Below are 20766 nucleotides of genomic sequence, written 5' to 3' on the forward strand. Positions count from 1 at the left end.
CTTCAAATTAGAAAATTGATAAAGGTTTGAAGATTTTAACAAGCTTTAGAACTATATTAGTACAGCATTTCTGAATGTAAGCTGACAAGCTTAAAAGGACATCCGATTCAAACCATATTGAAATTGTACAGATTTAGAATACTTTCACAAGTCTAACTTTAATCAACACGTTCGGAAGAAGCGGGAAAAGACAATGTTCTTCATTGAATTTTAAGGTGAGGAACACACCTGACAGACAAACAATGGACACTGCATTCCTATACTTCCTTATACGTTGTCTCAGTACCACAGATTTGCTAGTGGCTGCCCTGCCCAGAGGTAGATATTTTCTAATTGACATGTTCAGAGATGCTCTTATACACCTCTGGATTAGCTGAGATTTGAACTGGACCGCCTAGCTCAGAAGACATTATCACCATGCCACAAGAGCCCATTTTCCTGCCCCGAGTTATTATTACATTCATTACTATGCTGAATATTTGTTTGCAAGTGCGCACTCTCAAGGAATTCTTGCACTGCTTTTTATGGTTTGTCTATCATTTGTTCAGTCCCTCTCCCTCAGTCATGCTTTAAAAATTTTCAATAGCTATCGTTAAAAAATAAAGTGCAGCACATAAAATTCTCAGCTTTTTCACAATCACTCCTGCTATCTGGCCTAGCCTCACCACCTTCTTTACTCAGCCTTTCATGTTTCTGTATTTTCGCCAAAATAATTAATTGGTTTCAAATCTGGATACTGTACTGAAGAAAGCACTATGAAATTTGGGATTAGTCTCATAGTGATGGGGTGGAACAGAACAAAAATAGGATTTAAGTTTTAAATTAGATTTTAAAGATGCCCAGGGTAAAACAGTCAATTCCATATCTGAGACCTAACTTCTTGGTGGTGCATACTGATACAATATATTTTATTTTGAAGCTTTGAAGAATAAAATCATACATACATCCATACAAACAAACATGCAAATACAACTATGTACACCCATGAACCTCATTATTCTGATACAGCAATAAAATAAACTTTGTGACAAGACATGGATTGCCATATCATAGATGAGTATGGCCTACATATTGAAATGTACCAGAGTTACAGTAATAATTATTCTAAATGCAAGTAAAATATCTTTAATCTCTGACAGCCACATATGAAACTGACATGTTTGATGGTGCAAATCTAAACTGAAATTTACAAGTTGACAGTCAAGTAGATCGGCCCAGTCTTCCCTTTCTGTGTCACAATGAATGCAGTCTGACTGAACATTAAGATCAGTTTGAACTGTCATAGCAGCTTCTTTAGCCTGCCAGTTGTAGCCATCACTCTTGGCCAAAGCTCATGAATAATCAAATTCTTTGCACGTTGAGAATTGCATAGGTATAAGTGACTGACATAGCAAGGAATTCCACATCTGTATCAGATTTTCCATTCATGATCTGATCCAGGAAAGCCCTATCAAATTTCTGCCTTCTCGTGCCACCAAATCTTATCAAAGTTCAATTTCCTTCATTTTTAAGAAAATTTCTGTACACTACTTTTGACCAGGAACAGTATCTTAACCATGTAGAATAATTTCGAAATACAGTTTATTTTAAGAAGATGTTTAACTACAGAGCCAGACTGGGAACTGATATGGATACACTAGAGTCATCACAAGGACTGCAATATACTGAGGATTGTCAGAAATGCTAAAGGATGAGCATTTGATTTTTTTTCTCCCCTCCACCTGAACAATCCACAGCTCAGAAAATGATCACTGATTCAATGTTTTAACTCTTTATAGATCAGGTGCTGATTTTGGGAGATGCTTTTAATTCAATCACAAGATCCTAGCTTGGCTTAGCCAGCCATTATTACCCATCCCTAACTGGCCTTTCAAAAAGGTGGCAGTGGGCTACCCTCAAACTGCTGTAGTCCATTGGCTGTAGGTACTCCCATTGTACTGTTAGGGAATTTTTACAAAAATGACATTTAACTATTTACAGCGCAAGGACGACTATGAATCTCTATGGTATTTTGCTGATAGGTCTGGATCCCATGAAAGTGTCTTTTTAGGGAAGTATCATCAATTGTTCACAGTCATCAGTGTTATTGTCTGTTGATTCTGGTGTATATTATCAAATTTTGCTTTCATGGATGTGGTTGCTGTTCCAGAACTTGTTTGTTTTGACTGACTACAGCCAATTTTGCACCCAAGGTTATTCTAAAGTTCTAGGTTTCGTTATATTTTCTCCTTCATAACCTACTATGATAACCGTTCAGCCTCAATTTTCGTTTTCTTTGAATACTGGACCTCTCCCACTTGCTGTTTCAAGAGGTTGTTTGGTTTCCTCCGTGTCCTACTTCATGTTAATGTTGGCATTTATTTCTGGAAAGACTGGAGTCATGAGTGATTTGCAGCTCCTTATTGTGTGCACTGTGCACTTCCACCTGTGTTTTTTTAAACAGGTATGTGTCATTTCTCCAGCATTGCTCAGATCTCAAATCAATATTTCTCTAGTCGTGTTTTATTAATAAGTCTGAGTTCTTTTTTGTAAACTGGCAATGTTTTCATTGGATTAATAATACAGAACTTATAGATAATTCAGCTTCCCTTCTCTCTCTTTCAGTTCTTCATTCATCCTTGTGAGCTAAGTAGCGGTATCTCCAAAAGGCTTTCACTATCCCAGAGACAGCTGTCTGAGGTCCAGAATTATCCAGAGCTAGCTGTTTAGCCTTTTCTCGTGAATTTTCATTATTCTCTCCACAGTGTAGAATGGAGATTTAAACTCAACTAATTCAGAAGAAAGTGAAGTGTACCATTCCTCTTTCATATTCAGATCTGCAAGTGTTAATTGAACATTCCTCTGTAGTTACTGTTGTGTCTCTGGGGTCGGACCAGTTTCATGGATTGCAACTAGTTTGAAGCCACTTGTATATACTGTTGGACTAGCAATTACAATGTAGAATATCCGACATCCTGGTGGATTGAATTTACTTGCACTTCAGCACTACTGATCCTGCTTTTAGAACTGGTGAACTGTTATATGCTGAAGGTTTTACATTTTTAGGTAACATGACTTCTAGTTGAAGAATGTAGAAGGTTAATCTGACTGAATAGGTCTTCAAATATGGCCCAAACATTGAGAAGAACTTGCCTTTCCACCCTCCCCACTCACTTGAGGTGTGGTGGTACTCGGGTTAAACCAACAACAATTGTTTCTCTCAAAATGCAGGAGGTTTAGAGAGGACTGGAGGAAAAACTTTTTCATCCAGAAGGGGAGAGTCTGGGTGCACTGCCTGAGAGGGTAGTTGAGGCAACCTTCAAAACCTACTTACATCAGCACCTGAAACGTAATAACATTCAAGGTATGGGCCTAGAGTGGGAAAGTGGGTCTAATGTAGGTGGTAATGTATTTTTGGCAGTACAGACTCGATAAGCTGAAGGTTCTCTTTTGTACTGTGTGATTCTATGATTGAATATCTTTTCAGGATCTTTTAGTACTTCAGCTGTTAATCCTGATATGGACATTCTGACAACATGCTTTTGACATTTCCATGCTTGTTTTCAAGCCAGAACATATCCTGATCACTTGTCTATCTCAAGTGATAGAAACTGCCCTCTCAATAGGGATTTGTCTGCTTACAAATAAGCTCTCTTTACAAGATTCTCTGACATTGTAACGAATACTGACATTGAGAGTTGTCTCATGCACTTTCAGTATCATTTAAAGACTGTTGGCCACATGTTTCAGCTGTAAATCAACTTGCATTGTTGTCTATCAAGCATGATAGGCCTCATCAGTACAGTGTTTTCCACCACTGCTTAAAATGTCATGTTAATAATGATAGAATAATCACTCATTTGGGATCATTTAACTGTGGGTTATCTTAGCTAAAACAATAAAACACAAAAAGTAATAAGAGCAGATGTTACAGCAAACCAAATGATGTGTTGTGCAGCTTACAGATTCATAACAGAATGGCAGACAGTAACATCTTTATATATGCAGAGCACACAGAGTCCTTAATAGCAAAGGTGAGATGCACATAGCAGAACACACATTGTACTACTCTCCCAATTCTTCTTTCCACAGCATGTGATTTATTCAAGTGTTTCATTTTCCCTTAATCCTTCTGTGTCAAACAGGGAACAAGTGATTTTTTTTTCCTCTCAGCATGACAAGACTATTATCTAGGGTAAAAGAAATACAATCTCCCAGCAGTGTAACAGCAAGAATGCATCAGATAAGTTCCTATAACTATAAATCATGAATCATGAGACATTTGACCTCAGCTAGAAAGAAAGGATACTGCAATTGCATTTGAGGCTTCAGATTTAAGATGAGGAAAGTTTTTCCACACAAAGGGTAGTGAGTGTCTAGAACATGGAAGCATTCAAGAAGCACCTAGACATATACATGAATAGGAAGGGAATAGAAACATAGGAATCCTGTAAGTGAAGATAGTTTTAGAATGGAAGGGGAAAATGTAGCGGTGCAGGCTTGGACGGCCAAAGAACCTGTTCCTGTGCTGTATTGTTCTTTGTTCCCATTCCTGCTCACTAACATGGAGGCCAGCATGCAAAAATGGTAGGTGAGCACATAATCTACCCAGCTGCAATATAGTGACCCCACCTCCAATGTTGAGGAGATTCTGTGAGCTGACATTTGAAGAATTGGCACACAGAAGTACATAATCTTTAGAAGGCAGGGAGCTAACAAAGAAAGTTAGTGGATCAGAATAAGAAAATATAAATACTATACCCAAGTACATAATCTTTTCTTTATATCAGAAATCCTGGCTCAAAATACACCATCTGTTGAAAATGGACTCAATGTATAAATCCTGTTTGAGAAGTTTGCTAATAAAGCATTACAATTTACACTACTTCATATGTATTTGACAGCCTCCACTTTCATGATCTACCTGTCATTGGAAACAAACAGCTGATCTATTTCATCACCCTCATGGTACTTTTATCAAAACAAAGTTAATTTTAACAGCACAAGGGGAAAGAAAAATTCATTTCATGTCTGGCAGGAGAGAATGGAGGGTTAATAATCTCTATTGCAAGCTGAAGAACTATATTATCCCATTAGAGAAGCATATGCAGAGAGGAAAAAGACTTATCTTTAATTATTTGCACGTGCGCAGAATTAATTACCAGGGAAATGTGAACATAAAACAGAATATAAAATGAAATAATACAAGTTTGTGATCTTTGTAAATAGACATTGAGGGCAAATAGAGTCAGATGTCCCTCACATACTCCAGTTACATAGTATGTATGTTAACCCAAGAAACAACACAATGACAACAAATGTCAAATGGTTGCTAATTTGCCTTTTTTTGAAAAGGAAATGTGAAATATTGGTAAATCTGTTGGATGATGACTCAGTGAATAGTATTCTATCAATTCTCAATGGCATTAAAAAGATGTACTGATTCCAAACAGTTCAAAATCATTGTTAAAAAACCCACATGTTGCATGTTTAATGAAAAAAGCAAATTTTTATGGGCTTATTTCAATGGTATTTGTGACCTTAATTTCAATTCAGAATTACTAGTGAAGCAAAAGGCTTTTAGAAACACTTAAATTAGCACATATATAAACTAATTAATTATTTCTGAAGGAGGGTCTAGGCCCAAAACGTCAGCCTTCCTGCTCCTCTGATGCTCCTTGGCCTGCTGTGTTCATTCAGCTCTACATCTTGTTATCTCAGATTCTCCAGCATCTGCAGTTCCTACTATCTGATTATTTTTAATTCTGTTGTTTTGTACCATTTCAGTTTTCTTCTGGAATGCAACAATTGTTCTAAACTTCCTTGAATTTTGTGTCATAATGTACACATTTTATAACAAGTGAATTTACAAGGAATGCAATTTTTCAGGTGCATGCACTTTGGATAGAGGTGAGTGGTCACCTCCACTTGCTCACATTCCAAGGCGGATGCAATAAATGATTCATAATTGCTTGCCTGTGTTGGATATTAGAACTCATGCCATTAATGGTCCAGCTACAGGGACAGCATGTATACCTATCTGGAATGGCTGACCCTGTGGAAGTGAGTTTCAAAGGAGTTTTCTTTTACAATCTTTGCTTGCAGTAATGAAAAAAGCTTGGGCAGTTTGGTTGTTGTTTTCTCCCCTCTTAAGAGTTGCTCAGGATGTTCTCAACCTCCATCTCTAGAGATCACAATTCTATCACTGGTAGAATTCTGCTAGGGGTCTAGGCTTTCAACAAATCATAAGCCACACTCAGAAGTTTCAACTTGTGTTATTTCAAAGGGTGCATAAGGTTCAAAAATTCCAAATCTATCTTGTTTTCAGCAGGATATCACAGTTGGGAGAAAGTAATTTTCCAAACACAAATTACTGGTCCTCTAATTCTTATTCTAAGATTGTATCATGAATGGTTCCAAGATCTGTTATCAACAACAATCTTACAGCACAATAGAGATATATTGATTCAGATATTATCTGCTTCATTGTCAACTGGGCCAAAGAAAACTCATTTCTGTATACATATTTTATTGACAGATCTTAGAAATCAATGTGTGGAATTTCCAAAAAAGTGGTGATGCATTTTGTAAATGGAAGAGAACATCTTAAAATGAGATCATCATTTATTTTCAATCCATCAATTCTACATGTCTATTTTCTCTAATTAAAGCTAGCATAATAGTTCTACAATTAATTTTCAGAATTTAATCAATATTGACAAATAAAGTAATCTAGAGAGCCGCTTTGCAGATCGGCCTCCTTCACCACAGCACTGCATTAATCATTGAACTGTATTATGAATTGAAATTAGACAAAACACACCAAATTGGCACTTGTATTTTACCTTTCTGCAGTCTTGACAGAAAACAGATGTTGATCCCAGAAATCCAAGTAACTCTCCACATAACAAGCACTGAGCTAGACCATTTCCCATCACATTCTTCTTCATATTTTCTAAACGTTCAACAAGGCGACTAGATCACAAAAAGAAGCGGAAATAAATTTATCGCATAACTGCGGCATCTCAAAAATCAAGTTATTTCTAGCATTACAATATTTTTAAAAATATGCTATTATGGGCACTTTGAAGTTTATGATATTTCTTTTGATTTAGGTTTAGCTCATCTACCTCTTTTCAGTAAGCAAACAATGTTAATAGTTTGCTCCCACAAAGTCTTCAATACCAAATGGAGCACACTGGTGACGATGATTAATTTTTTACTCAACCTGTTTCTATGAGAGAAACTTAGTCTCTGTTCAGTGTCTTCCTGGATTTCGTTGGCACAACCGTTGGTGGCTGTAGAGTCCTATTCTGGACCTGCAGATCCTGGGGCAGCGCGGGCAGGGGAATGCTCCTGACAGCAGGGCATGACATGAGGACTCCTTCCTGCATTTCCACCTGTCCTCTGCGGCTGCTCTCCTCGAACATTCGAACTGCTCCATCGCCGTCGTAGTTTTCTTCCGCCATGCGTCCTTGTCAGAGGCCAGCTTTTGCCATTCCGTTGAGGCGATGCTGGCCTGAGACAGCTGTTGATTCAGTTGGTCCTTGTAGCGCTTGCGTGGGGTGCCGCGGTTTCTTTTGCCGTCGCAGAGTTCCTCGAAGAACACAGTCTTGGGTATTCTGGTGTTGTCCATCCGCGATACGCGACCCGACCATTGAAGTTGCTTCAGGAGAAGGGTCGCTTCGATGCTGGGGAGCCGGGCCTTTTCCAGCACTTCGTTGTTAGAGACGCGGTCCTGCCAGGTGATGCCCAATATAGAGCGCAGGCAATGTTGGTGGAATCGTTCCAGCAGCCACATCTGTTTCCGATACAGAACCCAGGCCTCGGAGCCGTACAGCAATGTGATGACGACCGTGGCCTCAAACCTGGATTTTCGTCGACATGCTTATCATCGAGTGGTTTCCCCACACACACTTCCGCAGTTGCCCAAAGGCGCTACTTGCTTTCGCAAGGCAATTGTCAACATCTCCTGTGACTGTAGCATCGGAGGTTATGCTTCCCAAGTACGTGTAACATTCGACCGTGTTTGGGAGGGGGTGGGGGGGGCATCAATCAAGATTCGAGGTGGGTTGTATGCGCTACATGGTGGCTTATGCTACAGAATCTCCATCTTCTTCAGACTGATCGTTAGCCCAAAAGCGTTTGCAGCTTTGGAGAAGCGAGTCACTGCAGTCTGTAGCGCATCTTCAGTGTGAGAGAGTAGGGCACAGTCGTCCGCATACAGCAGCTCCATGATGGGCTCCCGTGTTGTCTTCACGCGAGGAAGCGGAGCAGATTGAAGATATTGCCGTACGGGCAGAAGTGAATGTAGATGCTGTTCGTGATGCCCTCCTTCGCTTCCTGCAGCATCATGTTGAAGAAGATGGCGAAGAGCGTTGGTGCCAAGATGCAGCCCTGCTTCATGCCGTTGCTGATGGGGAATGGGTGTGATAGGTCACCGTTGTATTTCACCTTGCCGCTCTGACCTTCATGAAGTTGCTGTAGGATGGTTAAGAACTTAGGAGGGCATCAGAGCTTCCCCAGGATTTTCCATAGACCGTCACGGCTGACGGTATCGAAGGCTTTGGTGAGGTCAATGATTGCCGCGTACAGACCAATGTTCTGCTCACGGCACTTCTCCTGAAGTTGGCGTAGTGCAAAGATCATGTCAAACGTGCCTCTGTTCGCTCTAAAACCACATTGACTTTGTCAGGTTGTCATCCGTAATGGTGGGAATCAGTCTGTCCAAGGGGATTCTCTGGGAGAGGTGTATAGAAGCAAGAATGCCTAAATGCCAAGCAAACACTTCAGCCACTAGAACAAAAAGGCTATTGAAAAGGTTGGTGACAGCAGGTTACTCCCAGAATATAGGTTGCAATGCCAAAAGTAGTTCTATGACCACACCAAGAGGGTTCGAAGGTAAATAAGAGAGAAGACAAAGGAATGGAGAATTCTCAATTTCTATACTCTAGGGCTTTTTTTTAAAAACATCAGCCATGGTGTTATTCTCAAGTAGATAGAGATTGTCTTGCATTGTCTAATGGCATTACACGGCATTTACAAGACAGAAACATGTCATTCAGCACAAGTAGCATATACTCGTGTTTCTTTTTCTTCACATGAGCATCCTCCAATCATAATCAGCATAGTTCAAAATGTCAGCTTTCCTGCTCCTATAATGCTGCTTGGCCTGGTGTGTTCATCCAGTTCTACACCTTGTTATCTTAGTTTATGTTGGTTTGTCTCTCATGTAATTCAAGTTTTCTTTTAATTTATCTATGCTATTCACCTCAACTACTCCACATGGAGTTGAATTCCAAATTCAAACCGCTGTTTAGGTGACAAGATTTTACCTGATTTTTTCTTTAGTCTTCAGTTTTGGATTCCCCTACAAATAGAAAAATCTTCCCGGATCTAACTCATCAAGCCTCTACATATTCTGGAGACAGTGCCTCTCTCCACCCTGTTCTGCGTGTTCTGACAGTTATAAATCACCCAATTCTGGCACACTCTTTGTAGGTTTTTCCAGCACCTTCTTTAGATGTCTCTGCATTATTCTTCAATATTATGGAGGCCAGAATTGCACAGTGTTCTAAATGTCTCCAATTATACAATTTTAGCTAAACTTAGATAATTGACATGGTGTGATCCTAAACAATAAAACTGAGTGCAATATTTATCCTTTTTTGCCCCTTTCAACTTATATTGTTAATTTGGCAATTGATGATTCTGCATGATATTTAGATTTCTATTTTATAAAAATTACAAGGGATCCTTCCTCCTTCAACTGCAATGCCCATTCTGCAAATTTATTAATATTTTGCACAATGCCATATTATTCCTCCCTGAATTAATTATTCTCCTGAATTCAATGTCAATCATTTACATAAATGATGAACAATTCCAAAGAATCAGTATCCAGCACCATTTCCCCCCCCCCCAAGAGTGGGGAAAATACATAAAAATCTTCAACACTTCCCTTTTACAAATCACTTTAAAGTTCTTGCTTGACTTTCAACAAGAGTCTAACCATTCACTGTTTGAATAGTTGTCCGCCATAACAACGGCATTTTTCAATTCCATACAGGACAGTGTAAAGTGCAGCTTATCAAGCTGCACGACCGCATCGAAAAGATTCTATCACTACAAAGCGCTCTGCAGGGGGAAGTTACCAAATTCTTTAAATAATAAATAATTCTATTCCATCAAAACAGATTTTCCATACCCAATCCGTTTCTGTTCAACCAGATCCAGATTTTCTGCCCTTTTGATGACATCAAGAATAACTGCAATCTCCTTCTTAGTTAGGATCTGATTTTGCCGCTGTTTCTCAGACTCGTTAGAGTGCACAGACCAACCAGTTTTGAGTCTATTGCAAAGAGAGCATGACAAAGTTTGTTATATTTTCCCCAATAGACACATACAAAAATTTATTAATTACGGGAGCAGAGAAGCCTAAACCATTGACAACTTCAAAAATCAGTCATATTCTGAAGGGTCAGAGAATGAACATCCTGTAACACGTGGGGATCCATGTTTGGGGTTCTCATGGCTAGGCTAACCAGAATGTGCAGAAAGCAGCTCATGGCATCAGAGTTTAAGCAGCAACTAGCACGCAATGAATCTGCAAGTTTGAGTTTTGTAGATAGCACATTTCTACAGATAAAAGGAGTGCGAGCAGGGAGGAAGTGGTTGACCACCAGATGGCCAAGGTAAACCATCTAAGTAATGCAGGAGCCCCCAGAGTCTAAATACTGGGGAGAGTAAATTTCCTCTGATAAATACAGTCAGACCACGGTTCAGATGCACTGGGAGGCAAAGCTGGGAAAACAATTTACAAAAGGGGATTTGATATTTATGGGAACAGACAAGTGTAGGCATAAATCCAAGATGGGGTGTTGTTTTCCTGGTGCCAGGGTTGAGGATGTCCCTGAGCAGTTGCAGAGCACCCTGTAAGATGGGAGGAAAGGAAGGAGATGGGAGGGTGAAAAAAACCAGTGGCTGTGATCTGTATCAGTACTAATGACATGGATAGCAAGAAGGATCGAGTCTGGCAGGTACTGTTTAAGGAGCTCTGAAAGAAACTAGCAAACTTGAAATCAGTAATCTCCTCATTCCCCCTGTATCACGTGCTCATGAGTCCTGAAATAAGAGAACAGAAAAGGAGAGAAAATGATTAGCAAGCTGGTGCAGAAAGGAAAGGTTTATATTTCTAGGGCATCTGAAGCAGCTCTGGGGGAGTTGTGGGAACCAGTACAGCCTGAACGAGTGGCACGCAAACAGATGCAAGACCAAATGTTCCTAGAAGGTGGTTTGCTAGAGCTATGAAGGAGGGTTTTAACTAACTTGACATGAAAATAGAATCGAGGAGGTAATATCAGAGAAGAAATTTAAAGGTGCAAGAAGCAGGGCAGCATAGTGGCTCAGAGGTTGGCACTGCTGCCTATTGACACCAGAGGCCCAGGTTCAATTCCACCTTGGATGACTATGTGGAGTTTGCCCATTTTCCCTGTACCTGCATGCATCATTTTCCCCGGTATTCTAGGTTTCTCTCACAGTTCAAAGATGTGCAGATTATGTGGAATAGCCATGGGAAATGTGGGGTTACAGGATGGGATGGGCTGCTCTTTGAGGGTTGGCGTGACTCAATGGGCTGAATGGCCAGCTTCCAAGGTGTAGTGATTCTATGGAGGCTCAAGAGGGATAGCACTAAACCAAGCAAAGATATTAGATAGAAATATAATAAGAAGGAATGCAATAAAAGCTCAATTCTAGTTTGTAATGCATTTATGTGAACTCACGGAGTATCACAAGTAAGAGTGGTGAGTAGCATTCCATTTAATTTCCTTATCAGCTGCACAGGCAGCAATTTCCAAAAACAGGAAGTGTGCCAACATTAATCGCCATGCATTGAACCTTGGGGGAGTTGCTGGGGAGTTGCAGGCAGAAGTAGACATGTGTGAATATGTTATTATGGCAATAAGAGAGACCTGGCTGACAAAAAAAAGCAGGATTGTGCCTGTACACAAGATGTTCAGAAAATATAGGGAAAGAAAGAAAATGGGAGGGGTAGCACAACTGATTTGCAATGCTGGACAGAGATGACATCTTTGGAGAGTCAAGGAGAAAAAAAAAGATTTTTTCAATTTCAAGAGCTAATTATTACGTGACTTAGTATATTCTATTGGTCACTAACTAGTGAGATGTGTATATAGAACAACCTTTCAAGAAATTACGGAACAGTACAAGAGCTAGAGAGCACTTGCATGCTAGAGAGATTATTAATACCTGCACTGGAATAATAATTAATAGTAAAACAGGCAGAGAGGAGAAAATTTCTGAATGGTGTTCAAGATGATTTTCTACATCTGTGTTGTCACTCCCAACATGCGATTGGCTCAAGATAGGTGTTGGTGTTCAAAACTTAAGCATGGAAAGCAGATTACAAGCAGTAATAGACATGACAAGAAAACGAATGTGTCCCAGAGACATAACATAATACCAATAAATACAATGCTACATACTAAGCAGGGGTATAGGATGAAGGGGTGCAAATACAAAAGGCTGAATTTTATATGTCAACCACTGGTTGGCAAAGAAGTGGACAGACACATGCGTTAGGGTGCCATATTATGCCATCAGCAGCTGCTAGAGTCCACCCACCACTGGCAGCATTGATAGGTCACCTGCTTGTGGCCTGACAGAGGCCCTTAATTATCCGCTTAAGGACAACATCCCACCATCACACCGATACAATGGGTAACAAGCGAGGTCTGCACCCGGCTTATAGCTCAGCAGCTTTAAGTTCACAGGCTGTTGGTCAGTGAAGAGGTATGTGGCTTCCTTCCAAATCCTTCCTGTTCCATTTAGAGACTCGCATACTTTGCTTGACCCTCACCAATTCTTCCCCCTTCAGTCCTGTTCAATATGACGCCACCCCACCTCACTAGGGACATTCAAACTGGCCCTGGAGGGATTTGAGAATTGCATCAAGGCCCAGCTCCATTGCTGGCCACCTCCCATGTCCCACACCAGAGTTACTCCTGCTTGTTGCTGCTGTTCTTCAGGTCTGCCAGACTCTGACTGGCCAGGAGTTCAATGATGGTTCAGGAGGTATGGGATACAGGGTGATTTGGCTGTCTGGATTCAGAATTGGTTGGCTGACAGGAGGCAGAGAGTGGTTGTAGATGGTAAGTATTCTGCCTGGAGGTCAGTGCTGAGTGGTGTCCCGCAGGGCTCTGTTCTCGGGCCTCTGCTCTTTGTAGTTTTTATAAATGACTTGGATGAGGAGGTTGAGGGGTGGGTTAGTATTTTTGCTGATGACACGAAGGGTGGAGGTGCCATTGGATAGTATCGAGGGCTATTGCAGGCTTCAGCGAGACATCAACAGAATGCAGAGCTGGGCTGAGAAATGGCAGACAGAGTTCAACCTGGATAAATGCGAAGTGATGCATTTTGGAAGGTCGAACTTAAATGCTGAATATCGGATTAAAGGCAGGATTCTCAACAGTGTGGAGGAACAGCGGGATCTTGGTGTTCAAGTGCATAGCTCCCTCAAAGTTGCCACCCTGGTGGATAAGGTTGTTAAGAAAGCATATGGTGTTTTGGCTTTCATTAACAGGGGGATCGAGTTTAACAGCCACGAGGTTATGCTGCAGCTCTACAAAACCCTGGTGAGACCACACTTGGAATATTGTATCCAGTTCTGGTCGCCCTATTATAATACAAAAGTGGCTCAACAGCAGGAGACGGAGTGATTAGTGGAGGGTTGCTTTTTGACTGGAGGCCTGGTACCAGTGGTGTTCCACAGGGATCAGCACTGGGACTTTTTTTTAATTTATATAAAAGATTTAGTTGAGAATATAGGAGGCATGGTTAGTAAATTTGCAGATGACACCAAAATTGGAGGTATATTGGACAGTGAAGGTTAAGAAAGATTGCAAAAAGATCTTGATCGATTGTATCGATGGGCTTAGGAGTGGCAGAAGTAGTTTAATTTGGACAAATGAGAGGTATTGCATTTTGGTAAAACAAACAAGGGCAGGACTTATACAATTGAAAGTAGGGCCTTAGGTAGTACCGTACAACAGAAAGACCTAGGAGTTCAGGTACACAACTGTTTGAAGTTTGTGTCCATGTATATAGGGTGGTTTAGTACACTTGCCTTCATTGTATGGAAGTTGGGACATCATGTTGATGTCGTACAGGACATTGCTGAAGCTCCTCCTGGAATACTGTGTCCAGTTCTGGTTGCCCTGCTATAGGAAGGATATTATTAAACTGGAGAGGGTTCAGAAAAGATTTAACAGGATGTTGCTGAGAATGGAAGTTGTTAATTATAAAAGAGGAGGCACCAGATAGGCAGGGACTTTTTCACTGAAGCATTGGAGGTTTAGCAGTGACCTTACAGAGGTTTATAAAATCATTAGGGTTTTAGATAAGGTGACTGGCAGGTGGTTTATCATAAGGGGCATATTTTTAAAAGGTGAGAGGTGAAAGATTTATAAAAGGACATGGGGAAACTTCTTTTCAATAAGAGAACGTGGTTAGGGTGTTGAATAAACCTCCAAGGAAGCGGTGGACGCAGGTACATACATGGACACAAACTTCAAAGAAGTGTGTACCTGAACTCCTAGGTCTTTCTGTTGTACAATCCTAGTTAAGGCCCTACTTTCAATTGTCTAAGTCCTTCCCTTGCAATACCTCTCATTTATCCAAATTAAACTGCTCCTCTGATGCTGCTTGGCATGCTGACTTCATCCAGCTCCACACCTTGTTATCTCAGATTCTCCAGCATTTGCAGTTCCTATTACCTCTGATGGAATTTTGCAGAGAATACTTTTCCCCACATGTACTTTGATTTCTTCTTCCCCTCACTAAACTTCGTAAGTTTTTAAATCAACTTGTTTGTACATGTTGACACATTTTAATTCAAATTGATGGACATTTATTAACTACTTACACTACACAGAGAGGGAGGACAGGGCAGGATTCTTGAGATCTGACATCACTGCTGAAGTCTGGTTATTGTCACATAGTTATTAGTTCCCATATGCTACAGAAGATGCCCAGAGAAACCCAACACATATTTGAATGTTAAATAAAAACCGAAAGAACTACGGATGCTATAGTTTTGAGGAAGGGTCACTGGACCCGAAACATTAACTGTGATTTTTTTCTTCACAAATGCTGCCAGACATGCTGAGCTTTTCCAGCAACTTCTGTTTTTGTAATTAAATGTATTGCTCAGATGATCACTCACGGGTTCCAGTCACATTTTTGAATGATTCTTTTTAAATATTTGACCCACGCTATGAGCAGCAACTAGACAGAAAGGGAGGGGAAAAAAGCTGTCTTTGGGTGAGATGGAATGAAAATAAGCAACAGGGAAAGATGACCTTGGAATTCAGGCAAACAACAACAACAACAACAACAGGAAGTGGAAAAAGGCAGCAAGGAGATTAATCAAGCAACAAGCCCAATTTTAAAAGGATTCTTAAGGAGGTGGTACATCACTAAGACAAGCAAGTGTAATGGATCAAGTGCAACATTTGACACTTACAGTAAAAAGATATCTTTCCCTGCAGACAGACATTCCAGACAACAGTAAGATTTAAATTTGTAGAAGAGAAAATCCTGGGAGTATGTTTCCTTTCTAAACTATTTCCACTTAAACTGCACACAGGAAGTATTCTGGACCTGTTTAAAATACGGAATATAATTTGCACAATTACTCACTTGGCTCGAAGGGCAAGTTGTCTGTCATTAGGACACACCCACTGATCTGTTCCACTTCCGAATATAGTGTCAGCCATGATTCCTGCCTGCAGGGATGACTGGGGAGGAAGATGTAATTGTCAATATTTTAATAGTGCAACCAAGCAGATTTTTAGGTTATTAAAATACTATGGTTGGATATAAATACGAGTTAACTCTATACCAACATGGGTTCAGCAAAATTAGATAACCCAGATGTGGGGTTGAATCCTTTGTATCGAGTTTTGTGGAGGATTTGTTGCCAAGAGGCCTAATAAGTCCACTCACTATGTCTTACAAAATTCACATCATTAATTACCCAGCATACCCCAAACACATTTCTTACATTAAATTTCTGCTCCATCATACCGCGTCATTCCCAGAACAACACACCACTTTCCAGCTATTAGAACACTGGCACCCCTTCCATCTATGTCTTGTTCAAAAGCCTATTGTGCACCCAAACACCGTCAAACTAGACCTGACTTGCATTATTCTTGACATTTTTTCTGGACATGCAGACAGCCCACACTGCGGGCAGCGTCCTGGAAGTCCTGTTGGATGGGATGTGCAGAGGTGGACCTTCCTCCACCCCTAGTAGTGGAGACCATGATTTTTGGTTGCCATTTGGAGGAACACCCAGCAATGGTCAATGACCTTCTCCATTCCACCAGAAGTATCACCATCTTCTTGCTAAGGACTCACTACTAGACACACCTCCCACTAATTTCAGGCTCCACGACTCTTGCTATTGCCTGCAAATCTTCCCCACTCACTCTCATTGACCTCATCCCATTCACCCTCTGCACTCCTTTCACGGCACTCACACCTGCACTAGCAGTAATAGCTGTGCCACCCACATTCTTCTCCTATAATGCCTGCCTCTTTCTCTTTCCAGGAGGAACACAGCCCAAAAAAGACTCCAGGTGGGTGGTGGGCTGCCCAACATTCACAGCCTCACCTCGAGGATAGGATCCTGACTCTGACAGGTCCAATGTGGGTCTGGATTAGATTTGGAGACTCACCTTAACATACTTTGCTGGAATCCTCAGCAAGAGCTATTCCCTTTGACTTGACAGAGGACTGTTAACAACCATGACAAGCTTCTTGGCCTTCTGTCTACATTATATGGAAAGCGAAGAGCATTACATGAACCTGGTAACCCTGGCTGAGGAGACAAGGTGCAAAAAGGCAAGGCAAGGATGCAGTGCATCCAGATAATGCTCCCACACTCAGAGCCTACGTGCTTGAGCAAACATGCCAGAGATGCAGCCTGCATGGATGTCCCCGAGTATACAGCTTGCAGCAGTGATACAATATTAACGGCTGCCGGCGCAGCACTGAGGTGCAAAAACATCCTGTAAAGTAGACCAAACATGTGCCATACGATTTTTTAGAGATTGCATGAAGGACGTCACAGTTCATTGATGTCGGGCGCACATGGATGGTGTCCATGGAACACATCTTGAGATGTTAGTGATCAGAGATAATGGAAACTGCAGATGCTGGAGAATATAAGACAAAGTGTGAACCTGGATGAATACAGCAGGCCAAGTAGCATCTCAGAAGCACAAAAGCTGACGTTTTGGGCCTAGACCCTTCAGAGATGAGGATGGGGAGAGGGTTCTGAAATAAATAGGAAGAGAGGGGGAGGCGGACTGAAGACGGATAGAGGAGAAGATAGGTGGAGAGGAGAGTATAGATGGGGACAGAATAGGTCAGTCTGGGAAGGACGGACAGGTCAAGGAGGCGGGATGAGGTGAGAAGGTAGGAAAGAGAGATGCGGCTTGAGGTGGGAGGGGGGGGATAGGTGAAAGGAAGAACAGGTTAGGGAGGCAGAGACGAGCTGGGCTGGTTTTGGGATCCAGTGGGGGAAGATTTTGAAGCTTGTAAAGTCCACGTTGATACCATTGGGCTGCAGGGTTCCCAAGCAGAATGAGCTGCTGTTCTTGCAACCTTTGGGTGGCATCATTGTGGCACTGCAGGAGGCCCATGATGGACAAGTCATCTAAGAAATGGGAGAGGGGAGTTAAAATGGTTCACGACTGGGAAGTGCAGTTGTTTGTTGCGAACCGAGCGGAGGTGTTCTGTAAAGCGGTCCCCAAGCCTCCGCTCGGTTTCCCCAATATAGAGGAAGCCACAACGGGTACAGTGGATACAGTATACTACATTGGCAGATGTGCAGGTGAACAGCTGCTTAATATGGAAAGTCATCTTGGGGCCGGGAATGGGGGTGAGGGAGGTGGTGTGGGGGCAAGTGTAGCACTTCTTGCGGTTGCATGGGAGGTGCTGGGTGTGGTGGGGTTGGAGGGGAGTGTGGAGCAGACAAGGGAGTCATGGAGAGAGTGGTCTCTCCAGAAGGCAGACAAGGGTGGGGATGAAAAAATGTCTTGGGTGGTGGGGTCGGATTGTGGATGGTGCAAGTGTCGGAGGATGATGCGTTGTATCCAGAGGTTGGTGGGGTGGTATGTGAGAACGAGGGGGATTCTCTTAGGGTGGTTAATGCGGGGGCGGGATGTGAGGGATGTGTTGCGAGAAATGCGGGAGACACCGCCTAGGGCGTTCTCGACCACTGCGGGGGCGGGGGTGGTTGCGGTCCTTGAAGAACGCGGCCATCTGGGATGTGCAGGAGTGGAATGCCTCATCCTGGTAGCAGATGCGACGGTGGTGAAGGAATTGGGAATAGGGGATGGAATTTTCCATCTTCCCCACCTTCCACCCCAACCTCAAGTTCACCTGGACCATCTCCAACACATCCTTTACCTTGCTCGACCTCTCTCTCTCTCCATCTCAGGTAACCAGCTAGAAACCGATGTCCATTTCAAACCCACCTACTCCCACAGCTACCTAGAATACACCTCCCACCCACCCCCCCTGTAAAAATTCCATCCCCTATTCCTTCACCTCCGCCACATCTGCTCCCAGGAGGAGGCATTCTACTCCTGCACATCCCAGATGGCCGCGTTCTTCAAGGACCGCAACCACCCCCGCCCCCACAGTGGTTGAGAATGCCCTAGGCAGTGTCTCCCGCATTTCCCGCAACACATCCCTCACACCCTGCCCCCACATTAACCACCCTAAGAGAATCCCCCTCGCCCTCACATACCACCCCACCAACGTCCGGATACAACACATCATCCTCCGACACTTGCGCCATCCACAATCCGACCCCACCACCCAAGGCAATTTTTCATCCCCACCCTTGTCGGCCTTCCAGAGGGACCATTCTCTCCGGGACTCACTTGTCCGCTCCACACTCCCCTCTAACCCCACCACACCTGGCACCTTCCCCTGCAACCGCAAGAAGTGCTACACTTGCCCCCACACCTCCTCCCTCACCCCCATCCCAGGCCCCAAGATGACTTTCCATATTAAGCAGACGGTCACCTGCACATTGTATACTGTATCCACTGTACCCATTGTGGCTTCCTCTATGTTGGGGAAACCAAGCAGAGGCTTGGGGACCGCTTGGCAGAACACCTCCGCTCAGTTCGCAACAAACAACTGCACCTCCCAGTCGCAAACCATTTTAACTCCCCCTCCCATTCCTTCATCGACATGTCCATCATGGGCCTCCTGCAGTGCCACAAATGATGCCACTCGAAGGTTGCAGGCACAGCAACTCATTCTGCTTGGGAACCCTGCAGCCCAATGGTATCAACATGGACTTCACAAGCTTCAAATCTTCCCCTTCCCCAATGCATCCCAAAACCAGCCAAGCTCGTCCCCGCCTCCCGAACCTGTTCTTCCTTTCACCTATCCCCTCCTCCCACTTCAAGCCGCACCTCCATTTTCCATCTACTAACCTCATCCTGCCTCCTTGACTTGTCCGTCCTCCCCGGACTGACCTATCCCCTCCCCACCTATATTCTCCTCTATCCATCTTCGGTCCACCTCCCCGTCTCTCCCTATTTATTCCAGTTCCCTCTCCCCATCCCTCTCTCTGAAGGAGGGTCTAGGTCCGAAACGTCAGCTTTTGTGCTCCTGAGATGCTGCTTGGCCTGCTGTGTTCATCCAGTTTCACACTTTGTTATCTTGAGATGTTAGTGCTCAGTTTCCAACATGAAAATCGTTCACAGCAAGTGATAAGCTGAATCCACAAGGTACCTTGTCTGGTTTCCACGTTGAATTTTTGTGACATTAAGCTTGTTTGGAGAGTCTGATAAAAGATGGGAGGAGTAGTAGGCCATTCACAACTCAGGCCTGCTCTGCCATTCAGTACGATCTTGGCTGATTGTCAAGCTCAATACATTAATCCCACCTCCCCCAACAACCCTTGATCACTTTAGCCACAGGAGCGACATCTACCTCCTTTTTGAAAACAATGTTTTAGCCTAACTATTTTCTATGTTAGGGAATTCCACAGGCTGACCATTCCCTCTGGGTAAAGAGATTTCTCCTCATCTCAGTCCCAAGAAGGTCTATAGAACATAGAACAGTACAGTACAGGCCCTTCGGCACGTGATGCTGCGCCGAACTTTTACCTTAAGCCTAAGGTCTTTCTAACCTCCACCCCGATCTTATACTATCACCCTTATGCCTATCTAATAGCCACTTAAAAGCCCAAATGAGGCCGACTCCACTACCCTATCCGGCAACGCATTTCACGTCCCAACCATTTTCTATGTAAAGAACCTACCTCTGATGTCTTCCCTCTATCTACCTCCACTCACTTTATGCCCCCCGTCATAGCTACCTCCATCCGAGGACAAAGTCTCTTCCTGTCCACTATCTATACCTGACAATTTTGTACACCCCTATCAAGTCACCTCTCATCCTTTATCATTCTAAAGAGAAAAGCACTAGCTCTCTCAACCTTTCTTCATAAGACCTTCCCTCCATTCCAGGCAACATCCTGATAAATCGCCTCTGCACATTTTCCAATGCTTCCACATCGTTCCTGTAATGAGGCAACCAGAACTGGACACAATACTCCAGATATGGCCAAACCAGACTTTTGTACAGCTGGAGCAGAACTTCACAGCTCCTGAACTTAATCCCTGTATTAAATGAAAGCCAACACACCATACGCTACCTTAACAACGCTAT

At 42.7% G+C, this 20766-nt stretch overlaps 1 protein-coding gene across 3 annotated transcripts in view; it reads right to left on the reverse strand.

The window, feature by feature from the left end:
* LOC125464520 (rab effector Noc2-like) overlaps positions 1-20766 on the reverse strand; it is a 201205-nt gene that overhangs the window by 114531 nt on the left and 65908 nt on the right. For all 3 annotated transcript variants that reach the window (XM_048556971.2, XM_048556973.2, XM_048556970.2), the window contains exons 3-5: positions 15700-15797; positions 10187-10330; positions 6825-6954 (exon numbers count right to left, since the gene is read on the reverse strand). In XM_048556971.2, the coding sequence (XP_048412928.1) occupies positions 6825-6954; positions 10187-10330; positions 15700-15776 (351 nt within the window). In that variant the 5' untranslated portion in view covers positions 15777-15797. The remainder of the gene's footprint in view (positions 1-6824; positions 6955-10186; positions 10331-15699; positions 15798-20766) is intronic.

This window comes from Stegostoma tigrinum, chromosome 27 (assembly GCF_030684315.1).
Source record: "Stegostoma tigrinum isolate sSteTig4 chromosome 27, sSteTig4.hap1, whole genome shotgun sequence".
NCBI lineage: Eukaryota > Metazoa > Chordata > Chondrichthyes > Orectolobiformes > Stegostomatidae > Stegostoma > Stegostoma tigrinum.